The sequence below is a fragment of the Saccostrea cucullata genome, unplaced genomic scaffold, assembly GCF_032062105.1.
Source record: "Saccostrea cucullata isolate Sc308-1 unplaced genomic scaffold, CSIRO_AGI_Scuc_v1 ctg5191, whole genome shotgun sequence".
Classification (NCBI taxonomy): domain Eukaryota; kingdom Metazoa; phylum Mollusca; class Bivalvia; order Ostreida; family Ostreidae; genus Saccostrea; species Saccostrea cuccullata.
The window spans coordinates 1,963-24,952 of NW_026930336.1; the positions used below are offsets into that span (position 1 = coordinate 1,963).

General features: G+C 38.9%; 3 protein-coding genes across 4 annotated transcripts; 2 read left to right on the top strand and 1 right to left on the bottom strand.

Moving 5' to 3' along the window:
- Positions 1–6,720: 6,720 nt before the first annotated feature.
- On the top strand, positions 6,721–7,956 carry LOC134283780 (nuclear pore complex protein Nup205-like). Its single transcript, XM_062766262.1, has 3 exons — positions 6,721–7,351; positions 7,467–7,716; positions 7,905–7,956. Exons 1-3 carry the CDS (start codon positions 7,207–7,209, stop codon positions 7,954–7,956), a joined length of 447 nt encoding a protein of 148 aa, XP_062622246.1. The 5' UTR covers positions 6,721–7,206.
- A 4,349-nt stretch (positions 7,957–12,305) lies between these two features.
- Positions 12,306–14,785, top strand: LOC134283775 (nuclear pore complex protein Nup205-like). Of its 2 annotated transcripts, none has more exons than XM_062766254.1 (5): positions 12,306–12,405; positions 13,475–13,676; positions 13,852–13,965; positions 14,175–14,316; positions 14,678–14,785. In XM_062766254.1, exons 1-5 carry the CDS (start codon positions 12,357–12,359, stop codon positions 14,738–14,740), a joined length of 570 nt encoding a protein of 189 aa, XP_062622238.1. In that variant the 5' UTR covers positions 12,306–12,356; the 3' UTR covers positions 14,741–14,785. The 2 variants fall into 2 exon arrangements, with proteins under 2 accessions (XP_062622238.1, XP_062622239.1); XM_062766255.1 differs by having other exon boundaries at positions 14,652–14,779.
- A 1,820-nt stretch (positions 14,786–16,605) lies between these two features.
- On the bottom strand, positions 16,606–18,779 carry LOC134283777 (uncharacterized). The gene is made up of 2 exons (XM_062766256.1): positions 18,712–18,779; positions 16,606–18,322 (listed from the first exon to the last, which is right to left on the bottom strand). Exon 2 carries the CDS (start codon positions 18,288–18,290, stop codon positions 16,617–16,619), a length of 1,674 nt encoding a protein of 557 aa, XP_062622240.1. The 5' UTR covers positions 18,291–18,322; positions 18,712–18,779; the 3' UTR covers positions 16,606–16,616.
- Positions 18,780–22,990: the final 4,211 nt, after the last annotated feature.

The following is a 22,990-nucleotide window of genomic DNA, read 5'->3' on the forward strand; positions in this document are numbered from 1 at the left end:
CCATACTTATGTAACGTTCGGGAACCAAATATTACAAAACATACCTTCGAAAAGCAATGTTTTATTATGATTTGAATTTTATATACAAATGCTGAAATAAAATAAGTCCAGCAGGTCCATACATAGCAGTGCCCAAAGTATGGGCCCAGCAGGTACATACAGGGCAGTGTCCAGAGTATAGGCCCAGCAGGTATATACAGGGCAGTGTCCAGAGTATAGGCCCAGCAGGTCCATACAGGGCAGTGTCCAGAGTATAGGCCCAGCAGGTACATACAGGGCAGTGTCCAGAGTATGGGCCCAGCAGGTACATACAGGGCAATGTCCAGAGTATGGGCCCAGCAGGTACACACAGTGCAGTGTCCAGAGTATGGTCCCAGCAGATACATACTTGGCAGTGCCCAGACTATCAGCCCATCAGGTCCATACAGGGCAGTGTCCAGAGTATGGACCCAGCAGGTACATACAGGGCAGTGTCCAGAGTATGGACCCAGCAGGTACATACAGGACAGTGTCCAGAGTATAGGCCCAGCAGGTACATACAGGGCAGTGTCCAGAGTATGGACCCAGCAGGTACATACAGGACAGTGTCCAGAGTATAGGCCCAGCAGGTACATACAGGGCAGTGTCCAGAGTATGGGCCCAGCAGGTACATACAGGGCAGTACCCAGAGTATGGGCCCATCAGGTCCATACAGGGCAGTGTCCAGAGTATGGTCCCAGCAGGTACATACAGGGCAGTGTCCAGAGTATAGGCCCAGCAGGTACATACAGGGCAGTGTCCAGAGTATAGGCCCAGCAGGTACATACAGGGCAGTGTCCAGAGTATAGGCCCAGCAGGTACATACAGGGCAGTGTCCAGAGTATAGGCCCAGCAGGTACATACAGGGCAGTGTCCAGAGTATAGGCCCAGCAGGTACATACAGGGCAGTGTCCAGAGTATAGGCCCAGCAGGTACATACAGGGCAGTGTCCAGTGTATGGTCCCAGCAGATACATACTTGGCAGTGCCCAGACTATCAGCCCATCAGGTCCATACAGGGCAGTGTCCAGAGTATAGGCCCAGCAGGTACATACAGGGCAGTGTCCAGTGTATAGGCCCAGCAGGTACATACAGGGCAGTGTCCAGAGTATAGGCCCAGCAGGTACATACAGGGCAGTGTCCAGAGTATGGACCCAGCAGGTACATACAGGGCAGTGTCCAGAGTATAGGCCCAGCAGGTACATACAGGGCAGTGTCCAGAGTATAGGCCCAGCAGGTACATACAGGGCAGTGTCCAGAGTATAGGCCCAGCAGGTACATACAGGGCAGTGTCCAGAGTATGGACCCAGCAGGTACATACAGGGCAGTGTCCAGAGTATAGGCCCAGCAGGTACATACAGGGCAGTGTCCAGAGTATAGGCCCAGCAGGTCCATACAGGGCAGTGTCCAGAGTATAGGCCCAGCAGGTACATACAGGGCAGTGTCCAGTGTATGGGCCCAGCAGGTACATACAGGGCAGTGTCCAGAGTATAGGCCCAGCAGGTACATACAGGGCAGTGTCCAGAGTATAGGCCCAGCAGGTCCATACAGGGCAGTGTCCAGAGTATGGTCCCAGCAGGTACATACAGGGCAGTGTCCAGAGTATAGGCCCAGCAGGTACATACAGGGCAGTGTCCAGAGTATAGGCCCAGCAGGTACATACAGGGCAGTGTCCAGAGTATAGGCCCAGCAGGTACATACAGGGCAGTGTCCAGAGTATAGGCCCAGCAGGTACATACAGGGCAGTGTCCAGAGTATAGGCCCAGCAGGTACATACAGGGCAGTGTCCAGAGTATAGGCCCAGCAGGTACATACAGGGCAGTGTCCAGTGTATGGTCCCAGCAGATACATACTTGGCAGTGCCCAGACTATCAGCCCATCAGGTCCATACAGGGCAGTGTCCAGAGTATAGGCCCAGCAGGTACATACAGGGCAGTGTCCAGTGTATAGGCCCAGCAGGTACATACAGGGCAGTGTCCAGAGTATAGGCCCAGCAGGTACATACAGGGCAGTGTCCAGAGTATGGACCCAGCAGGTACATACAGGGCAGTGTCCAGAGTATAGGCCCAGCAGGTACATACAGGGCAGTGTCCAGAGTATAGGCCCAGCAGGTACATACAGGGCAGTGTCCAGAGTATAGGCCCAGCAGGTACATACAGGGCAGTGTCCAGAGTATGGACCCAGCAGGTACATACAGGGCAGTGTCCAGAGTATAGGCCCAGCAGGTACATACAGGGCAGTGTCCAGAGTATAGGCCCAGCAGGTCCATACAGGGCAGTGTCCAGAGTATAGGCCCAGCAGGTACATACAGGGCAGTGTCCAGTGTATGGGCCCAGCAGGTACATACAGGGCAGTGTCCAGAGTATAGGCCCAGCAGGTACATACAGGGCAGTGTCCAGAGTATAGGCCCAGCAGGTCCATACAGGGCAGTGTCCAGAGTATAGGCCCAGCAGGTACATACAGGGCAGTGTCCAGTGTATGGGCCCAGCAGGTACATATAGTTCAGTGCACTATGGCCCATGGATGGTGGGAAGTCCCTAGAAGCTTGTTTGGTTTTAAAAATTGAAGTTTATCTAATTGCTAATGGGACTGCAAATTTCGAATTTATGCTCAACACTCAAGGTTTAATCAAGCAGCAAGGTATATCTTTTGTACCAGCAGTCTACTGCTACAGGGGTTCTCAGTTTACATTTAATTGTCTTATCATAGGGACTGGTCTACATGTGACTCATGCCCCACATTGCTAATTGAATCTGCAATTTAAATTAAGGATCAACTCCTTTGTTACGCTGTGACTCAAGAGCAGACTCTCTACCTACTGTGTCATGCAGACAAGTTATTAGTTATTGAGAGCAAGAATCAAGTGATTTCACCAAACACACACCAACTTTAGATAAGCTTTACTTGCATTTTATACTGACTTTACATGTATCCTCTAAAAGTAAACTTGAATTTAATTAACATGATAAATAGAATTGTAAACTAATTCAAACTTTATAAGAAATTGAAAAAAAAATTCATCTAAGTAGTCCTGTTATTGTTATTTATAGTGTATAGCAACTTCCCGCAGATGCCCCCCCCCCCCCAATGGCCAATGAAAGTTTTACATAGAAATATATATAAGATGAAACTCAAAGGGAAGCATCTTCAGGTATTGTAGATACCCAGTATTGTACATAACCAGTGATTGCGCTAAAATTTGAATATGCCAAATCACACTGTATATTCTTGATTTTCAGACTGACTGGCATCTCCGCGTGGCTCCTTCTTTGACGACATTGTGGGTGTGGCCGCCTATGTTGGGTTGCTGCTGAGAGCTGCTCTATACTTATAGCTCTATACTTTTAGCCACTAATTGACCAGGTACAGAAATCAGGTGATAATAATTATAGCCAGTCAAATCTTACAGAAACAATGATAATTAAATCCCCAATGGAAATAATGATTTCACAGTATTAACTTCATTTTCTGTTTCAGGGCCTTAGTGACCCAGAAGAATTTGTTGTACACAAGACGATAGGTGCTCTACAGGCTCTTACAGAATTCGGTCTCATTCAGAAATCCATGCTTCAGGAGTTCTTACATGAAGTGGTCCCTTTTTTGACACACCCTGTAAGTAACCTATAAAAAAAATGTGACCAAATAATTACATATATTTTATTTCATATATTTATTTAGGCTAATACTGAACTCACTTTTGTAAACATGTTTCTTATTTCGATTATTTGAATCAAGGGAGTACAATTCTAACATCTTGTAAAGGCTTTTGTCGAACACCCTTTTGTAATCTTATTCCTGACTGGCTTATTTTTTGAATCAAATTAATCCACTTGCGCAGTAGGTCTCGGTATAAATACTCATGTTCGATGGAAATAACTTGTCCTACCAGCCAATTTTCAAGGTCTGACAACTCCTCGAGGCCGTGCTGTCCGTAAAGCTAGTATTTGCTTCTGAAATGCTTTTCCTTTTTCATAACTTGTTATTTTTTTTCTCATAAATTGTTATTTGTCATTCTGTTTGAAGTTATAATTTATGTATGTTCTTTTTATAGACACATGCCGTTGTCGTTTATTGCTGTTGAATAAACTTAAGATTTAAACTGGTCTTGTTCTGCTCGGTTAAAAAAGTCTCCGTCCTTTTTCAAAAATAGAAATTACAGATTTATAATGTTATATTTTAAGTTTTTATTGTAGTGAATGAACAAATGCAATGTACTATTTGCTGTCTTAGATGTACTAAGTGTTCATATTTATTTATGCATAATTCATACATATAATACATGTAGAAAGAACTTCAGTTTGTTACATGTACTCAATGCATATTATACTTAATCTAAAAGAAGAAGTTCAGTATCATACATTGAAAAAAAAAGAATTAAATTTTTGAACTTGAATTTTGGCACAGTCATGCTGTAGATTTTCTGTAACATGATGCTGCATTTACAAAGGGAATCTGGATCCAGCAGGGAGCAGTATGATTTATCTCGGCCTTGACGCGGACATTTAACATGCACTGTAAGGTCCTGATTGCTCTACAACCCTGTCTCAACAAACCAATCCTTCAGGTGGACAGAGGTCAGTCATCATTACAAAGTATAAATCACTACCCCACTGTAGTATTGTATGTATCCACCCTGTAGAATTAATGCTCGAGTATGAATCAAAGTCGCCCAAGGAGACTTCCATCAACTTCATTACTAAAGCACCAGATTACTCCTGCTATTCTTCAGCAAAGAACAGGAGATTGAAAACACAGCTTAGCTAGGTGGGTGTTAAGGATTTTTTATGATTTTTTGTTATAGAAGTTATTTAAAAACGAAAAACGCCTACATTTTAATTGACCAAAGAAAAAATGTAAAGGGTTCTGTTAATGGTAACTTAATATTATATTGTATGATATTGTATGGATATTTCAGAACTCTGAGTGGAAGAGTATGTTTGGCTCAAATGAATCAGATTCCTCCTCCAATAGTTTGTCTCCAAAAGCCCGGACCCTTCAGAAAACTGTCGAGAGTCTGGAGTGGAAGCTAAACACTTCACAGACCCTGATTCAGGCATCATCTTCATCATCGGGAAGCTTTTTAATGATGTCAAAGAGCCAGGGGTCATCTGAGGGGTCAGTGAGGTCTCTGACAGAGAAAGGCACCGACAAAAACCCCACCGATAAGAACTGCCATGTATAAGTATCTCAGATGCTTGAAAATGTTTAATTTACTGTGCTGATAAACATAATTATGATATACATGTAGATGTATTGTATTGTATGTTTAAGTGCTAAAATACTTCTGCTATTTGAAACATTTAATTCGACAATATTTTGAATTACAGCAAAATATCCCTGTAAGATAGCCCTGAGGAACATTGTCCACAAAAAGCATGAGTTATACACGACGGAGTCTAAAGACTTACTGGAGATAGCCTGGGGGAGGAGACCCCCACCCAGTAACTGTAAACCCTGGGAGAGGAGACCCCCACCCAGTAACTGGAAACCCTGGGAGAGGAAACCCCCACCCAGTAACTGGAAACCCTGGGAGGGGATACCCCCATCCAGTAACTGTAAACCCTGGGAGGGGATACCCCCATCCAGTAACTGTAAACCCTGGGAGAGGAGGCCCCAACCCAGTAACTGGAAACCCTGGGAGAGGAGACCCCCAACCAGTAACTGGAAACCCTGGGAGGGGAAACCCCCACCCAGTGACTGGAAACCCTGGAAGAGGAGACCCCCACCCAGTAACTGTAAACCCTGGGAGAGGAGACCCCCACCCAGTAACTGGAAACCCTGGGAGGGGATACCCCCACCCAGTAACTGGAAACCCTGGGAGGGGATACCCCCATCCAGTAACTGTAAACCCTGGGAGAGGAGGCCCCCACCCAGTAACTAGAAACCCTGGGAGAGGAGGCCCCCACCCAGTAACTATAGAAACCCTGGGAGAGGAGGCCCCCACCCAGTAACTGGAAACCCTGAGAGGGGAGACCCCCACCCAGTAACTGGAAACCCTGGAAGAGGAGACCCCAACCCAGTAACTGTAAACCCTGGGAGAGGAGGCCCCCACCAAGTAACTGGAAACCCTGGGAGAGGCGGCACCCACCCAGTAACTATAGAAACCCTGGGAGAGGAGACCCCCACCCAGTAACTGGAAACCCTGAGAGGGGAGACCCCCACCCAGTAACTGGAAACCCTGAGAGGGGAGACCCCCACCCAGTAACTGTAAACCCTGGGAGAGGAGGCCCCCACCAAGTAACTGGAAACCCTGGGAGAGGAGGCACCCACCCAGTAACTATAGAAACCCTGGGAGAGGAGACCCCCACCCAGTAACTGGAAACCCTGAGAGGGGAGACCCCCACCCAGTAACTGGAAACCCTGGAAGAGGAGACCCCAACCCAGTAACTGGAAACCCTGGGAGAGGAGGCCCCCACCAAGTAACTGGAAACCCTGGGAGAGGCGGCATCCACCTAGTAACTATAGAAACCCTGGAAGAGGAGACCCCCACCCAGTAACTGGAAACCCTGGGAGGGGAGACCCCCACCCAGTAACTGTAAACCCTGGGAGAGGCGGCACCCACCCAGTAACTATAGAAACCCTGGGAGGAGAGACCCCCACCCAGTAACTGGAAACCCTGGGAGAGCAGGCCCCCACCCAGTAACTGGAAAACCTGGTAGAGGCTGCCCCAACCCAGTAACTGGAAACCCTGGGAGATGAGGCCCCCACCCAGTAACTGGAAACCCTGGGAGAGGAGACCCCCACCCAGTAACTGGAAACCCTGGGAGAGGAGGCCCCCACCCAGTAACTGGAAACCCAAGGGGCTGCTGGTGGCCCACCTCTAGGAATACAGGGGGCAGTCAACAGGTAGGGAGGGGGGCAGGGCACAGGAAGTACTGATAAATGATTTGTATAAAAAGAAAAGTGCATCATCAAGGGGAATATAAGCACTAACCTTTATCATCTTTATGTAATACTATTCAGCAATGACTTTATTGAAATTTAACTGCCTCGGCCAAATAATTTATCATATATGAGTACATGTACACAATTAAAGAATATGTTACATGTATCTACTAGCAGGATTCAAGTTTCTCAAGACCATATATTTTTTTCCCACGGCCTCCAATGATGGTCCAACCTGTGACTTGATGAAGAAAGACCCCGACCTCAAATTCTCTGAGTCTGAAGAGTCAGTTGTTAGAACCAGATGTTACCACCGGAGAACCGACTGGAACCGTATTTACTTCAGGTCTTACTGAGATCTCTGGACCAACCTTCACAAAACTTGGCACACCTGCTGCTGGGCTTTGACATTAGGAAGTCTGTAAGCAGGACTCTGCTCCAGGATCCAGGTAAGCTGAAAAAAGAAGTTTTGTCTAAATTTTAGTTCAAAATGCAAAATATTTCTTAGGTTTACCAAAGTGAAATTTTGCACATTAACAAATTTATTTATATTTCTAAAACCAGGTATCCTTGGGTCCCCTAAGACCTGTCTACATGCGGTCCTGTCCCTGTTAGAGAGGGGGGTGGGGACACACTCCGGCCCCATCTGCCTGAGGGACACTCCACGACTGTCTCAGCTGGCCTACAAACTCATCTACCTCCTGGCTGCCAACACGGAGACGTCGACGCCCACTTTACGATATTTACGTACAACGAGGGACTTCCTGTACAGGCAGCTCCAGCATCTACCTTTCACTCAGCAGTTTTATAATGAGTTCGAATTTAATTCAGAATTTCACTTTATCATAAAAAATGTTTTAAAAAATTTAGATTATTTAATTTATCAAAGAGTTGTTATAGCGAGTTGATATACTTGCATGTAATATATAATTATACATCTTAAAATGTGCACAGAGAAGCTAGTCAAACCTTATATGATTAAATTTGTGTCTGTATTTTTAGAACGCCCTGTAATGATTTCTCAATCCTGGTTGCTGAAGCTGATTTCCATTGAACTGCGACTGACTGCACTGAACCGTCAAAGGTCACACACACTGAGGTTAATGAAAGCCCTGCTGGATGATGGGTCAGAAGGTCAATCAGGTAAGGTCAAGTTCAAAGGTCACAATCTGAAGTTTATGACAGCCTTGATCCATGACTGGTCAGAGAAATAAATGGAAATGTCAAGTTTAATAACAGTCTTAAAAAAAATTTGGAGTATTTCCTGTATCATTATATAAATGGTGCCTGTTTTGGAGGGTAACATTTGATATTGACCCCCCCTGGAAAACCATTGACAACCGACGCGTCAGGGGAGGTTGACAATGGTTTTCCTTGGGGTGTCAATTTCAACTGTTACCCTCCAAAACAGGCTCCATTTATTTTATTATACTGAATGTCTTCTTGATTTACTATGTCAGCAATACAAATCGTCGATCGCCTTTTCGTTTACGTTTAGAAAGCTTTTAAACTCCCCGCTACTTTGAAAAAGATTAACTGACCTCTTTATTGTTTATTTGATACTCTACAAGTCCTTTATCATCTAAAGTTTTGTTATTTCTGCACTCACAAGCATGTATCGTCTGTCGTTTGATGTTTTCAAGTAAGCTACATAGGACGCAAGCTTTTATTGAAAGTTTATTCTGGTTCTTTCAAACACGCAACTGGCATTTTGAGAATTCTACGGTTAACTGTACACGCATTATTTCCACGCATGTGGCATTACCGTTATGTTACCCGTTGTCAAGTGTGTTGCTAAGGCTAAGGGTAATAGAACAAATTGTTAACTGCGTCTAAACCAATCAGATTTTAGTATTTAACATGAAAGTATAATAATACAATTTGTGCCTGATTTGGATCTGAAGAAAGTAATAAAGTTTTGTGATGTTCACATAAGGCTGAGGGTAATAGAACAAATTGTTAACTGCGTCTAAACCAATCAGATTTTAGTATTTTAACATGAAAGTATAATAATACAATTTGTGCCTGATTTGAATCTGAAGAAAGTAATAAAGTTTTGTGATGTTCACATTGTTACAGCCAGCATTAGGAGATAAGCTGACCAGACGTATGACAGATTTACAGAGCAGAGTGTACAGACATCGTATCTGTCTCAGACGGCCAGGCCATTCAGAATTAAGTGAAGAAAAACATAAAAATTAATCTCAATGCTCTTCTGTTGCTAGTGTAAACTGTTTCATACTTTATTTTTCTTTTCCAGGCCACCATGTGAACAGGAACTTGCTAGGACTTCTGAAAGAAGACTTTTCACAGCATTACCCTCCTACAATGAAGTTGGAGTTTTTTGAATTGTCCATGATTGAACAAGCCATTAAAAGTGAAGAAACTCAGACTGAACAGGACATTTTGTATTGTGATGTCAAAAGATTACTGCTTACTGATGCATGAACTGAACAACTACCAGGGCAATATCATGGTGACTCAGAGGCCGCAAGTTTTAGAGGTGAGATCAATATTGCAATTATTAAGCATTTAAGATCCTTCCTTACTTAATCCTCTTTGTGTCAGGTTATGTAAAACTAGCTACACAGTCCTTCTTCCCAGCCCAATCTTATGCCATTGATTTCACTCTTCTCTATGATGGCTGTTTCTTTCATGTTGTCTTAATTTCTTTGACCTGCCCCAAAGGATGTCAACATTTCAACAAAACATAAATTTTTTTTTAGATTTTTCAGGAAGTGGAGAATATTCTGAATCATGTGGTGCTAAGAAACAGAATCCACCAGGAACTGTCCACCAAACAGCAGGCTCTGAAGGCGTGGTGTCAGAATCCACCAGGAACTGTCCACCAAACAGCAGGCTCTGGAGGCCTGGGGTCAGAATCCACCAGGAACACTCAAAATAAAAAATTGCTTAGTAATTTTTTTTTACTTATTTTAAGTAATATGATTACTTAACATAATTGTTAATTACTGACTATGATTGAGTATTACTAAGGATTACTAAGTAATTCACGAATTACTTAAAATTCCTTATTGTAAGTAAATTAATTACTTAAAGCATTTAAGAATTCATTCAAAAATTAATTTAAGTAATTTTAAGTAAATTAATTTACTTTAATTTTCCATTATCGCCCTTGAAAATATTTTTTAATAAAACAAAATATTAATCAAATGTTTATAAACAATTCTGCATCTGAAATTTTTGTTACAATTAAATGACATATTCATTAAGAGATATAAATATCTCAATTTACATTGTTTAGAGTAATCTAGTATAAATGTTTTAGGTAAACTATTATAAATAATTAATGAAAATATAAGCAATCGAAACTAGAAATCAACATGCTTACAACAATGTAGGTAGAATTTAATGAGTCGACTATTACATAGAAAAGTCCTTATTATAAAAATTCTGTTAATTCTGACATGACAATCAATTATGTCAGGTTCTATCTAATCAGAGGAATATCAATTATTTAATTTGGAAACTTTCATTATGTAAATGTCTACTCGAAACCACTTCTGAATTACCCAAAAGGCTTTGTATTTCAAATACTAAGTAAATCATTTTTTTTTTACTTATTTTAAGTAAATTATTTACTCGTCACTGTTTTTATACCTATAGAATTATATTACTTAAAATTACTAATAAATATTATAAATTACTTATCATGATTGCTATGGTGACAAACTTTTTTACTTAAAAATTACTTAAAATAAGTAATTCGTTTACTTGATTTGAGTAAAAGTAAGTAATATTTTTTTTGAGTGAACTGTCCACCAAACAACAGGCTCTGGAGGTGTGATGTCAGAATCCACCAGGAACTGTCCACCAAACAGCAGGCTCTGGAGGAGTGGTGTAAGAATCCACCAGGAACTGTCCACCAAACAGCAGGCTCTGGAGGTGTGATGTCAGAATTCACCAGGAACTGTCCACCAAACAGCAGGCTCTGGAGGAGTGGTGTCAGAATCCACCAGGAACTGTCCACCAAACAGCAGGCTCTGGAGGCGTGGTGTCAGAATCCACCAGGAACTGTCCACCAAACAACAGGCTCTGGAGGTGTGATGTCAGAATTCACCAGGAACTGTCCACCAAACAGCAGGCTCTGGAGCCGTGGTGTCAGAATCCACCAGGAACTGTCCACCAAACAACAGGCTCTGGAGGTGTGATGTCAGAATCCACCAGGAACTGTCCACCAAACAGCAGGCTCTGGAGGCTTGGTGTCAGAATTCACCAGGAAATGTCCCCCAAACAACAGGCTCTGGAGGTGTGGTGTCAGAATTCACCAGGAACTGTCCACCAAACAACAGGCTCTGGAGGTGTGATGTCAGAATCCACCAGGAACTGTCCACCAAACAACAGGCTCTGGAGGCGTGGTGTCAGGATCCACCAGGAACTGTCCACCAAACAGCAGGCTCTGAAGGCGTGTTGTCAGAATCCACCAGGAACTGTCCACCAAACAGCAGGCTCTGGAGGTGTGGTGTCAGAATCCACCAGGAACTATCCACCAAACAGCAGGCTCTGGAGGCGTGGTGTCAGGATCCACCAGGAACTATCCACCAAACAGCAGGCTCTGGAGGTGTGGTGTCAGGTGACGGAGGTTCTGTTGACCGTGTGTCCTGAGGACCTACTGACCGCTGAGGACAGACAGACCGTACTGTTTGAGCTGCTACAGGAACTACAGAGAAAGGTAAAACAACTGCATCTGTATGTCTTGTTTACTGACCCTAAAGTATCTGGTATTAATGCACAAGAACATGAGCATCTTACTACTGCCAGGTATTGGCCAAATTTCATCTGTATACTTAAGGTTAAAGTGGAAATCTTGCAAAAAGACGTATGGAAAAATGGTACTGTGATAACATTTTCCTTTTATCACAAATATCCATTCTGAAATTGCTTTCATTTGGGGAAAGGGAAGGAAAATTTTGATTTTACAGAGAAAAAAAGTTGTAGGATTGCGTCCACTAATACTACATTTAACATCAATCTACTCATTATTATTAGGTGACTGAAGATGATGCCTTGACAGAGTTAACTGCCCCTGTGGCTGGGATCATCCTTACTCTGATGACAAATCTACGTCAGTGTTTCTGTCAGGATTCTGTCTCCGACGACGAAACCTCACACTTCCTCACCATGCTGGACTCTACAGCAGGTCAAGGTCAAACAGGGTCATGGGGTCAAGTGTCAGGGTCATGAACCCGATTTGCTTCCTCCCTTCAAATGGAGCTTAAAGGAGTGATAGATCACATTCTGCTTTCAAGTAAGAACACATTGAAATATCTGAAGTGTATAATTATGTACATACTTTTTTGCTGAAAAGAAATTTTTCAAGTGCATGTTTATAAAACAATAATTTCCAACAACTTTGTTCAAAACTAAGAAATTTTAATCAATATCTAATTCTGTTAAGGTCTGGTGGCCAGCAGAGGGTAAGAGCCAATCTATATGGGGCCCTGCCGTCAGAAACCCAATTCACTGACTCACATAGATACAGGTATGTCTAAGTAGATGTCATGTGTCTTGTTTAAGAATATAGCCTAATTCAAAGTAAGATGTCAAAGCCTGAATATCAACAAAACTCCACAGATTTTCCTAGCTCTTACTTTGAGGCATACATAGATCAAGATAAAATTGTATGTAATTTATAGAATACAGTCATGCTCTTCAAGTGAGATATTATATGAAATAAAAACATAAACTACTATTGTGACCGTGTCATATTGATGAATGATATGAACACAGTGTATTGGGTATGGATTCTTTATTGCCGTGATCTTGTTCCACATATAAACAATCAATCAAGTGAAATAAAATAAAAAAAAACAATTTAATAAGTAAATGAAATCAAACAATATATTCAGTTTAATGCAGTTCTCATACATTGACACGGATTTAAATAAAAATAGATTTAACAGATTATAAATGTTCCAAATTCATGAATATGTATAAAGAGAAATAACTCTTACAATTTACAGAATTACCAAAATCCTGTTTAGATAGAAATGTATGTAAGTTTGAATAATTTATCAAAGTATATCAAAAATGGTAAAAAAAAAATGTAAATTACTTTTTTTTTTACATAGCGTACCAATTTATGGAATCAGGCTGACTGCTACAAGAAGCTGGTAACAATTAAGTTGTTCAAATATTAATGTACACTGAACTGAATGTGATCTGTATATTACTAATACTCGAATAGAAATCTTGTAAAACACAAAATAATTAATGTATATTGTTGAATATGTAAGGGTCGAGACAGACTCTTCTCACAGCCGGTATCGTTGGCTGTCCCTGTGAGAAGGAAGTGCCCCTGCACATCACATTGAACAATAGAAAACCTACCGCCAAAACCCTTGGCCAATAAAACTACGTTACACATAATGTCAAAGGTTGAAAAGGTCAGCCAGTCGGAATTAGTATTAAGCAATGCAATGATGGCAATAAAAACTATGAAACAATTTGAGATAAATAAATATTCTTTATCAATTATTTATTTACTAAAAACCACTGATTTGCCACACTATATGACAAAGGCTGATAACGATGTTTCCTTTATCTGACAGAGGCAGGAGGTGATGGGGTTGGAAAGAAGATTTTGGCCGACACCAACTCTGAGTATGAACAGCTGAGACGTGAAAATGTGGCGACCATTCTGTCGTACGGTGTCAACTTTATGGACAATATGGTGTGTCGCGACGCGTGTGATGGACATGATGTACGTAGGACAGGTAAGGAGGAGTGCTGTACATCTATCTGTCCAAAGTTGTAGGTCTTCCATTACTATCTTATTTTACCCCCACATTTGTAATTTTGCATACAATAAAACTTTAATCTGTAACTCAATCAAAATTTTTGATTTAGCAGTAGTCCATTGATTTTCAATATTGATATGAAATTTAAGGGCTCTGACATATAAAAACAAAGTGAATGTGTGTTTCAGTTTGTTGACTCGGGTGGCAGAGTCAGCCGTGGGGGCCCACACCTTGTTACAGTGTGGAGTCATGCAGAGACTGGCGGGATGTGTCTTCTTTGACCTTCGACGTAACTTTGACAGGTGGGTGTGTCAGGTTCTTGTGAATATCTGTAGAAATCAAACATGTCAAAGTATGTATGAAAAGGTACAAAATTATCAAATAGCAGTTTAGGATTTACAGTTTGGAGGTTTGTATATACACTAAATAAGGATTAAAAGTTTTAATTTGTAAGTATTGCCCGAGGAATTCATACTTGCATTGATTATAGACCGTATTGTACGTTTTACAGAGATGAAGCCGGTGTAGATACAGAGGAGGACTTCCTGCCCAGCCCCATGGCCCGTTATCGTCAACTCCTCTTCGCCGCCCTCAAATTCTGTCTGGCCATGCTGACCTCACTGGGCATAGAAAACCAGGACTGTGGCAATCAGGTAAATAGTTTGTACAGCTTTATTTGTTTAATGCAGAGCCCCTCATGGACTCAAAGCTTTATTTAGATAGTTCCCTAGAAAGTCTGCATATCAAGTAGAATTTGTCATGCTTTGACTTATGGGTATCAGTATCAATTTACACGTTCTTGTAGACATAATTTCATAGCATACTTAAAAATAGACTAGAATCGAGTAATTGATACATTTAAAAAATACTGTCATGGTAATGTAGTTTTATGGGTAAGAATGACCCACGGAATCCAGAAATATTAGACCCCCACAAACATTGCAATTTTACATTTTACAGTAATGTTCATTATTCCATGCTGTTATAGGTGATGCAGTTTATCTGATCTCACAGAGAAGTTTTCCACGGAATTCAATGAGACAGGCAGCACAGTTTAAGTCTCCCTGCTCTACGTGAACTAGCTCTAACTACAGCGGTACTGACACGAGCTAACTCAAGAGGTAAATACTGTTATGTTTATGCATTTGTGGAAGCAGATTTTGTTCATTATGTCATTTTTATGGTAGTATTGTTTTTCTAAAGTTTAATTAAAAAATGTTCAAAGTATGTATGTATCCCCCCAACCCTAGAACCCCTGACCCTATAGTGCCATAATATTCACAATTTTGGTAGAGGCACTCTTTCTCATCATAACTATGTACGTAGTTAGTTTATATTAAATGTAGGAGCAGAGAAGAAGATTTTCAAAGAATTCTTGTATTATCTCCATATAATCAATAGAGCCCCACCCTAACACCAGAACCCCTGACTGTGGGGCCAAAACATTCACAATTTTGGTAGAGGCACACTTGCTCATTATAACTATGTACTTAGTTTATTTAAAACCTAGGAGCAAAGAAGAAGATTTTCAAAGAATTCATGAATTTTCTCTAAATAATTAATAGAGCCCCGCCCTAACACTAGAACCCCTGACCCTGCGGCCATAAAATTCCCAATTTTGGTAGAGGCACTCTTGCTAATTATAACTATATACTTAATTAGTTTATTTAATACCCAGGACCAGAGAAGAAGATTTTCAAAAAAATAATGCATTTTCATTATATACTTATTTAGCCCCACCCTAGCACAAGTACCCCTGACCCAAAGTACACATGCACATGAACAAAATTTACCCGATTTCATCGAAATATTTACAAATCGGGGGCATAAAAAAATTAAATGGAAATGTAAAAAGGAAGAGGAATGTATAACAAATTTATTGATGTAAGCATATCCCATGTTTTATACTGATTTAGATAGATAATCGAGCGAAGTTTGAGCGTGGTGAGGCGGATGACTAGAAAGAGTTGCAAGCCTTCTCTCTTTATATGTATCAGTGGAAAACGGCATTTTTAAAAACAACTTGTAGAGACAAAAGAGTTGCATTTTTGATAACATATAGTGCATATTAGAATAAAAAAAGAGAAAAAAAGATGACTTGAATCCTGATTTAAAAAGAAAAAAAAAATTGAAAGGGGGGGGGGGTCCATACCCCAAGTGCCTATGTGTTATTCAAGATTTATGTGAATTAAAAATAAAATGAAAACATCTACAAAGAAAAGTTTCTGAATCAGATATCTTGTGATTGTTTTGGGATTACATACACAGTCAAATCCTGCGTTATTTTGTGTCCAATGTGTCCAAGAAAAAATTCTAATAAAGTGTTTAATTAATTTATTTTAAGTAACATATCACTAGATTAAAAGGATTTAGATTTATTTTAGATCAAAGGGCATATTATTCTAGTACGTATACGTCCAGTATAATCAGAACTCCACAATGTGCAGTGCATAATAGCTAGAGGGTCAAATTGATAAAAATGTACATAATAATATTTTTTCTTTCTTCATGCTCACAAATACACTGTGGTTTTATCAATATTTGTTGAGCACCAATTTTTGAGGAATTTGTTGAAGAGCAGATCCACGAAATTCAATGTTCTTTGAATTGAGAAATACAATATTTATTTGAATAGGCAATGATTTAGTCCTCAAAATTGTGTATCCTTGAAAACGTCTTTTTTACAAAATCCATGATGGCAACGAAAATTGATGAAATCACAGGAAATAGTATTTTTAAGAGATATTGAAAGTTTCTTCTTATGTTGGGTCTTTATTGAGCAGTCGTCTCAAAATTGTTTATGAATTATAATTTATATTTTATACCTTATTGATAATATATTATTTAAATTATTTTACACAAACATATGAACACGAGAAAGTGAACCTGAATCAAACTATAAATTCTTGTGATTTTGGAAAAAGTCTCTCTCACAAATTTAAAATACAATGTTTTACATGTATTTGATTTTCTTCACTTTACCACTGTTCAACTCGGTCACAAAGAGGTTGTCAGTGGCGTCTTCACATAAACCCCTTGGAAGCTTTAGACCACAGTTACCAATGTAACGGAGAAACTGTCCATCCTGATCTAGGATGTGGATACAGTTGTTGTCGCAGTCTGCTGTCAGGATCTGACTCTGGCTGTCTGTTGTGATGCCGACTGGTCCAAATGATCCCTTTTTAGTAGAGGGATGACCAGTGTATTTAAATCGAGGTGTTCCTGCCTGATTAACCACCACTACTGCACTGGCTTTAAAGTCAGCCACACAGATATTCAGGTTCCTGTTCTCACTGATGTATTTAGTAAAGTTACCAGATGAATACAGAGGTTTACCTTCACTAGCAAACTGAATGGTTTGTTTCTCAGTGGAACCAGAGTAACGGACAACTTTTGATTGTTCATTATCATCATCACTGACCATGGTAACCAGGAGGTCACCAGAGGAGGTACTACAGACATTGATAGGTATCCATCCCTCTAGTCGGATCACTTCCTGTATCTTTTTATTCTTCACTATGTTTACAGTTCTTGTCTTAGAGTCAGTATAAACTAGATCTCCACTCCTTGTAACTGCTATGTCTTGTGGTGTGTCCCCTGATTTGGTTTGGATTGACTTCAGTAGTTTGCCCTGGAGGTTGTAGAGTTTCATGATTTTGTCTAATCCACATGTCCAGATTTCTGCATCATTGAGACAAGTAACACTGTAAAGCGATAATTTATACCGAGTGTCTATGGTGGTGATGAGCTCTGGTTCATCAAGCAGTGGTTTGACTGGAGGACAGGATACAGCTTCTGGTGTCTTCATTGTGTAGCCATGTTCTTCTGTTGTAATGGATAATGCTGACAGAGAACCAAACATTTGATGGAGCTGATCTGTGTTGATCTGATGAGGAGAATAACTTGGTAATGATACGTTGACTTTAGGAAGTAAACTTCTGAATTCAGCATTCCTGGATCTGTATCCAGAGGTTAGGGAGATATCATTAGAGACCAGTATTTTCTTCAGATCAAGTATGCTCTGTTTTACTTCAGAAGTAATCTGTTTAATTTCTTTTTCCTGTTTATTTAGAGCAGCCAGTTTTTTCGTTTTCATCTCATCAATTTCAGATTTTTGTTTGTTGACAATGATGTTAATTTCTCTGTGCCAGTCTTCTCCTTGTTTGGTGACAGCTGATGTCAGTTTCTCATAATTCTTTTCCAACTTTACTTTTTCAGAGTATAGATCTGATGAAATTTCTTCATAAGTAGGTAATATTCTTTTCTCTAGTTCTTCCAGATCCGTCGTAAAAAATTCTTTCATAAAGCTTGGTTTCTGCAAGATATCTTTGAATTCATGACCATGATGTTTACCCAAGGAGATGCAGGTAGAACAGACAGGAATGTCACATTTCTCACAGTAAAGTTCACAATGTTTCTGGGTGTGGTTTGGACATTTTGGGTAGTTAGGAGTAGAAGTTCTGTGTTTGTATGGCACAACTTTGTGTCTTTGAGATGAATCAGAGAGATGCTCCCCTACACAGGCCTTACACAGGTTAATCTGACAAAGTTCACAGTGATCCTGTAATGGAGCTTTTTGACACAGGTCACAGAGGAGAAGAACTTGAGCTCTGTCCAGGGGGTCCATCACTGGGGGTTGGGTCAAAACATCAGATGGCCCTGTTTAAAGTAAATGGAGGCAGGGGTCACTCACTACAGAAATGTTAAGCAATTTTGAATAAATACAATATAAAAGAGTTGTTTTGTTAGAGAAATTGTTAGACAGTGTAGGTTTAGAAATAACAGGAAGGGTCTATTTGTAGTTTTAAATTGGCATGTAAACTTTTCTTATTTTTGATTTTAAAAAATCAGGAAAAAATGTTAGATAACAGTCAAAACAGTTCATGTAGTTAATAAATATAATTTATCTAATCTATCTAAAGTGGCCCTCTCATGCAATTTATCTAATGTATTATACGTACGTACTATTGTACTAGACTTGAGATCAATAATGATATCTGGAAATGTTTTGCAGCAAGTTAAATTTCCTTAATATAATACAGCCTCACCTCTAAATCCAACATGGCCTCCCTGATAATCCCGTACATCACAATTTACTTCCTTGTCTTTGTTCTAAATATTTACCTGTTACCAGGTCACATGATTTAAATACCTCAGCGAGGTATATTTATATGTAAATATACCTCAAAGAAGACTAGCATAAAATTACAAACTTGGAGCAGTCTGAGCCTCAGTTTTGGCATTTTCATTAGTCTAAATTACGGTGAGTTACAATTCACTATTACAACAGTTACTGAAGAATGTATACCAATAGCATAAATTAACCATGCTGTAAAATTTAACTAATAGTCGAGTAAATAAAATTTTGTTTATTAGATATCTTTATTTACCATTTAAGATAATACCTGCTTTTTACATGAAAAATTATGAATTTATGAAAACAAACACTAGTATGAAATATTTGTAAAATGGAATCCGTAAAAAAAAAAGGAAAAAGGGGCAGGGAGTTAACGCTGTACTTAATATATTTTAGTTTAGGAAAGGGAATTTCCTTGGAAGTATTGTGATACAGACAAGTGTATTCAAGGGGTCCAGCCTAATTTACTTTGCAAAGTCGTATTTTACTTTGCAACCGAAAAAATGGCGGATACGAAGCGGAGAAGCAAATGAGGTCAGTATCTTTTGTGTAATTTTAGGAACTATAATTATTAATTTTGATAAATGGATGTTACGTTTCGGTGCGCCTATCTATCCTTTCCAACGGGAAAACTAAGTTAAAGCGATTTACTTTCCGATGAAAAAATTATTGAAGAAAAACCATAGGCATGTGTCATTTGTTTGTCGCATTCATAACAATCATCGGCTATTTGTAGAATATTGCACAGTCCAAGGCTGTGAAAATTACATATATTTGTAAATTTTCCGGTAAAATATTAGAAAAACACAATTTCCATTCACAAAAAGTCAGCTTTAGAAATTTAATCAACAATTTACGACTTTAGGATTAAAATTACTTTGCAAAGTTGATATTAGGACATGTTTACTTTGCAACTCTGTGATTTAGAACGTTAGTATATTGAAAATTCAAAAGGCCTCTTCGCCAAAATTACTGGCTGTGACATAGTGTTTGCAAATAAATTGTTTGCTTTCCGCAATGAAAATGACATGTCAACCAGCATAATTTAAGTGCATGGTGTGTACACTGTAAATCCTATCATTCTAATGATGGGGGGGGTGTATTTTTTGTTTGTTTCTCCCTTGCTGTGATGTACTTTTTAAATTTGTTTTTGTTTTCTTTCTAGAGACTGGCTTTGAAACGCTCGAAAAATAGGGGGAGGGGATTCTGGACAAGGCTAGGGCATATGCAAGTTTCATAGAACATTTAGACTGTTCGCAGTCGGGTGGATTGCAGTCCACGGATCTTACATTCCATCACCATTGAGAGTGGGTGTATTGGAAAAGGAACTGTACAGGGTGTATAAAAAATCAGCAATTTGTTTTGTGCTGTAACTCATTAACTAATGAAATTCAATTTTTATAGGTATGATAATTTATTTTTACGACGAAAGTTGTTATAAATTGTAGTGGTATACATTGTAAGATGTCAGATGACACTTTTATAACAGTAACTGTCATTTTCTTTCATCGCACCAAATTATTTCATGTATTAAATTTTACTTATATTTTACAATATATACTGTGAACCAGAATAAAAGTTTTGATAGTTGAATCTGTTATATATGTATAATTTGTATGTACAGTGTATTAGAACCATAATATATTTGTTTTAGAAATAAAATCATTGAAATTTGCTATAACGTAATACGTTCTATAGAATTGGTCTTAGATATAACAATTCATTTATACATTTTTTACAATGACATAGATAACTGCAAAAACCTTAAAAACGAAATTAAAAATGTTTCATCTGTATAAAAGAAAGAATTTAAACATTTGGTGACTGAAAAAAGATAACTTTGTATAAACTTTCTCGAAATGGTTAGAATTCTCTCTCTCTCTCTCCCCCCCCCCCCCCCCCCCAACGTTTTCAAAAATAATAAGAATGATATTCAGAAGTCAATCCCATGCATAGCAACGGTTAAAAAAAAAGGGGGGGGGGGAGATTCCAACATTGTTAATCTACAACAGAAAAAAAAACATATGGGCTTAGAACCACCCCCCCCCACCCCCACACACACACATGCACGTACTACGAGCCCGAAAGCATAATTCCAAAAGAGTGCAAGATTATTTTTTTTGGGGGGGGGGGGGTTACAAGTTCCTGGCAGCACTGTTGTCTTTATATTTCACATTAGAATGAGTTTACACAAATTACTTTTCTTTGGTTCTAAAAGACTTCCCATAATGATTGCAAGTATACTGTCCTGCTGCGTCACTTGGTATTGTGGAAGAAAATATTTGCTGGTAAATAATAATCTTCCTGCATTTGTTGCAGTGCTCTTTTCTCAAATAGATAAATCTGAACGGTTATTAAAACAGTTTTAAAAGAAGCAATACCTCGAAACTTATGCACAAATAAAATGAGAAAATATCAAATGTATTTTTAGTTTTTGTAATCGTTGTGATGGTGAATTTCTGTATTGTTTATATACATAGCAAAGTGATTTGCACAGGAAAACAAGTCCTATACCGCGCTTTGCAAATGAAATATTTCCTATACTCCCTTTATTTTTGGAATTAAGACATTTTTTTTTCCATTTTGTCACAGAAAGTCATGTTTGAATAAGGGGTCTTGGTGTAATATATGATATGAGTTTCTCTTATTGACCATTCAACAGGTACTCTGTTGTAAAAGACATTATTTATACTCGTATGATGACACACGTATCAAATCCAATCCTGCATGGCGTGTCGTTTTAGTTCAATAGATTTTTTGGTATGTAATTCGTGCGTATCCAAAAGTATCCCCTTGAAGAGACAAATAAATGGTTCACCGAAACGACATATTTTGATATCGAATTAAATGTTCGAATCACTAAAAAAATCGTGATGTTTGCTGACCTTCTTTCCAGTCTTCGTTTCGACTCCGCCATTTTTGCGGTTGCAAAGTAAAATACGACTTTGCAAAGTAAATTAGGCTGGACCCCTTGGTATTATGCAGTGGACTAGTGGTAACTGAATAATCAATTGTATATATACCACAGTAAAATAATTAATTTTAAAAAATAGATCTAATAACTTTTTGCTAATGTCATCCAGTGTTTACTAATAAAAGAAAACTCATATTCAGCTAATATTTTCTCCGGTACCACTGAACTAATTTAGGTCAACTAGGTTCAAATGATAAGCATCAATAGATTTAAAGCACGTAAATTTATAAAATGAATAGCTATATTCCATTTTTTCTTGGGAGGGGGGGGGTATTGGAAAGAAATAAAAAACATAATTTAGAGTTTTGACAAAACTTATGGAACCAGTTGACCTTTTAGTTTGCAAGTTTTTAAATTTAGAGAATATTAATGATCAATAGGTCTCAACTTTGTGTTGTATACTTTTGTTTATAGAATGAAATTCGGCACTTTGAAGCCAAACTCGGAAAGAAACAGAATTGGATGAGCTGATATACAAATAAACAGGAAAAACCTGTAAATAATACATTAGTAAAAACGTTAACTTTTTAAAATAAAATGAAAAACCATTGAGATTTCTTGGAATTTAATTGATTCCAATAAACATGCTTTGCATCATTCCTCAAGCCCAACTAGAAATGGTTCCAAGTATATGAAGGTAAAGTTGTATAATATTATTACATATTAATTTAAGCACTTTTTCAGATTATGAAAATACATTATTACAGTACAGACCATTGATGCTGGAAGTGAGTGGGTAGTGTTACTGGAGACTCAAGGATCCAGAAAATAGATCCATAAATTGTACAGTGTATTCATGAAAGTGGATCAAATAAAAATGTTTAATCGAAAAGTAACATTCTTGGTTTATCTGTTAGCATTTTTTGTTGATGAAAATCTAATACCTATCAATTTTTGGCATGCAGATTCATAATTAGATAGTAGAAGAATCTGAAACATATCTTTATATTCTGCATTTTGAAGTTTCATAATTAAAACGAGGTCAATATTAAATGATCAATCAATTAATTTCGAAACTGAAAAAAAATGTTTTTGTGAGAAAAAAGAAAGATGACTAGTTTTAAAGTCAGATGACACGTTACTCAAATTTATGTTTTGTATCCCTAGGTATTATATAAAAAATATTCATATTTGTCATTCTCTTCTGATTTCTACATTGTTTTCAAAATGTTTTTACGTAAATATAAATACAACAAAAATTTCATTATATGCCATT

What these genes read in the sequence shown, in the direction of transcription:
- LOC134283780 (XM_062766262.1), top strand. Translation starts at nt 7,207, where the DNA reads ATGTTACCACCGGAGAACCGACTGGAACCGTATTTACTTCAGGTCTTA. An exon ending in GACTCTGCTCCAGGATCCAG is followed by an intron (nt 7,352 to 7,466) that starts GTAAGCTGAAAA and finishes TTCTAAAACCAG; the next exon opens with GTATCCTTGGGTCCCCTAAG. An exon ending in ACTCAGCAGTTTTATAATGA is followed by an intron (nt 7,717 to 7,904) that starts GTTCGAATTTAA and finishes CTGTATTTTTAG; the next exon opens with AACGCCCTGTAATGATTTCT.
- LOC134283775 (XM_062766254.1), top strand. Translation starts at nt 12,357, where the DNA reads ATGGGGCCCTGCCGTCAGAAACCCAATTCACTGACTCACATAGATACA. An exon ending in ACTGACTCACATAGATACAG is followed by an intron (nt 12,406 to 13,474) that starts GTATGTCTAAGT and finishes TTTATCTGACAG; the next exon opens with AGGCAGGAGGTGATGGGGTT. An exon ending in ACATCTATCTGTCCAAAGTT is followed by an intron (nt 13,677 to 13,851) that starts GTAGGTCTTCCA and finishes TGTGTGTTTCAG; the next exon opens with TTTGTTGACTCGGGTGGCAG.
- LOC134283777 (XM_062766256.1), bottom strand. Translation starts at nt 18,290, where the DNA reads ATGGACCCCCTGGACAGAGCTCAAGTTCTTCTCCTCTGTGACCTGTGT.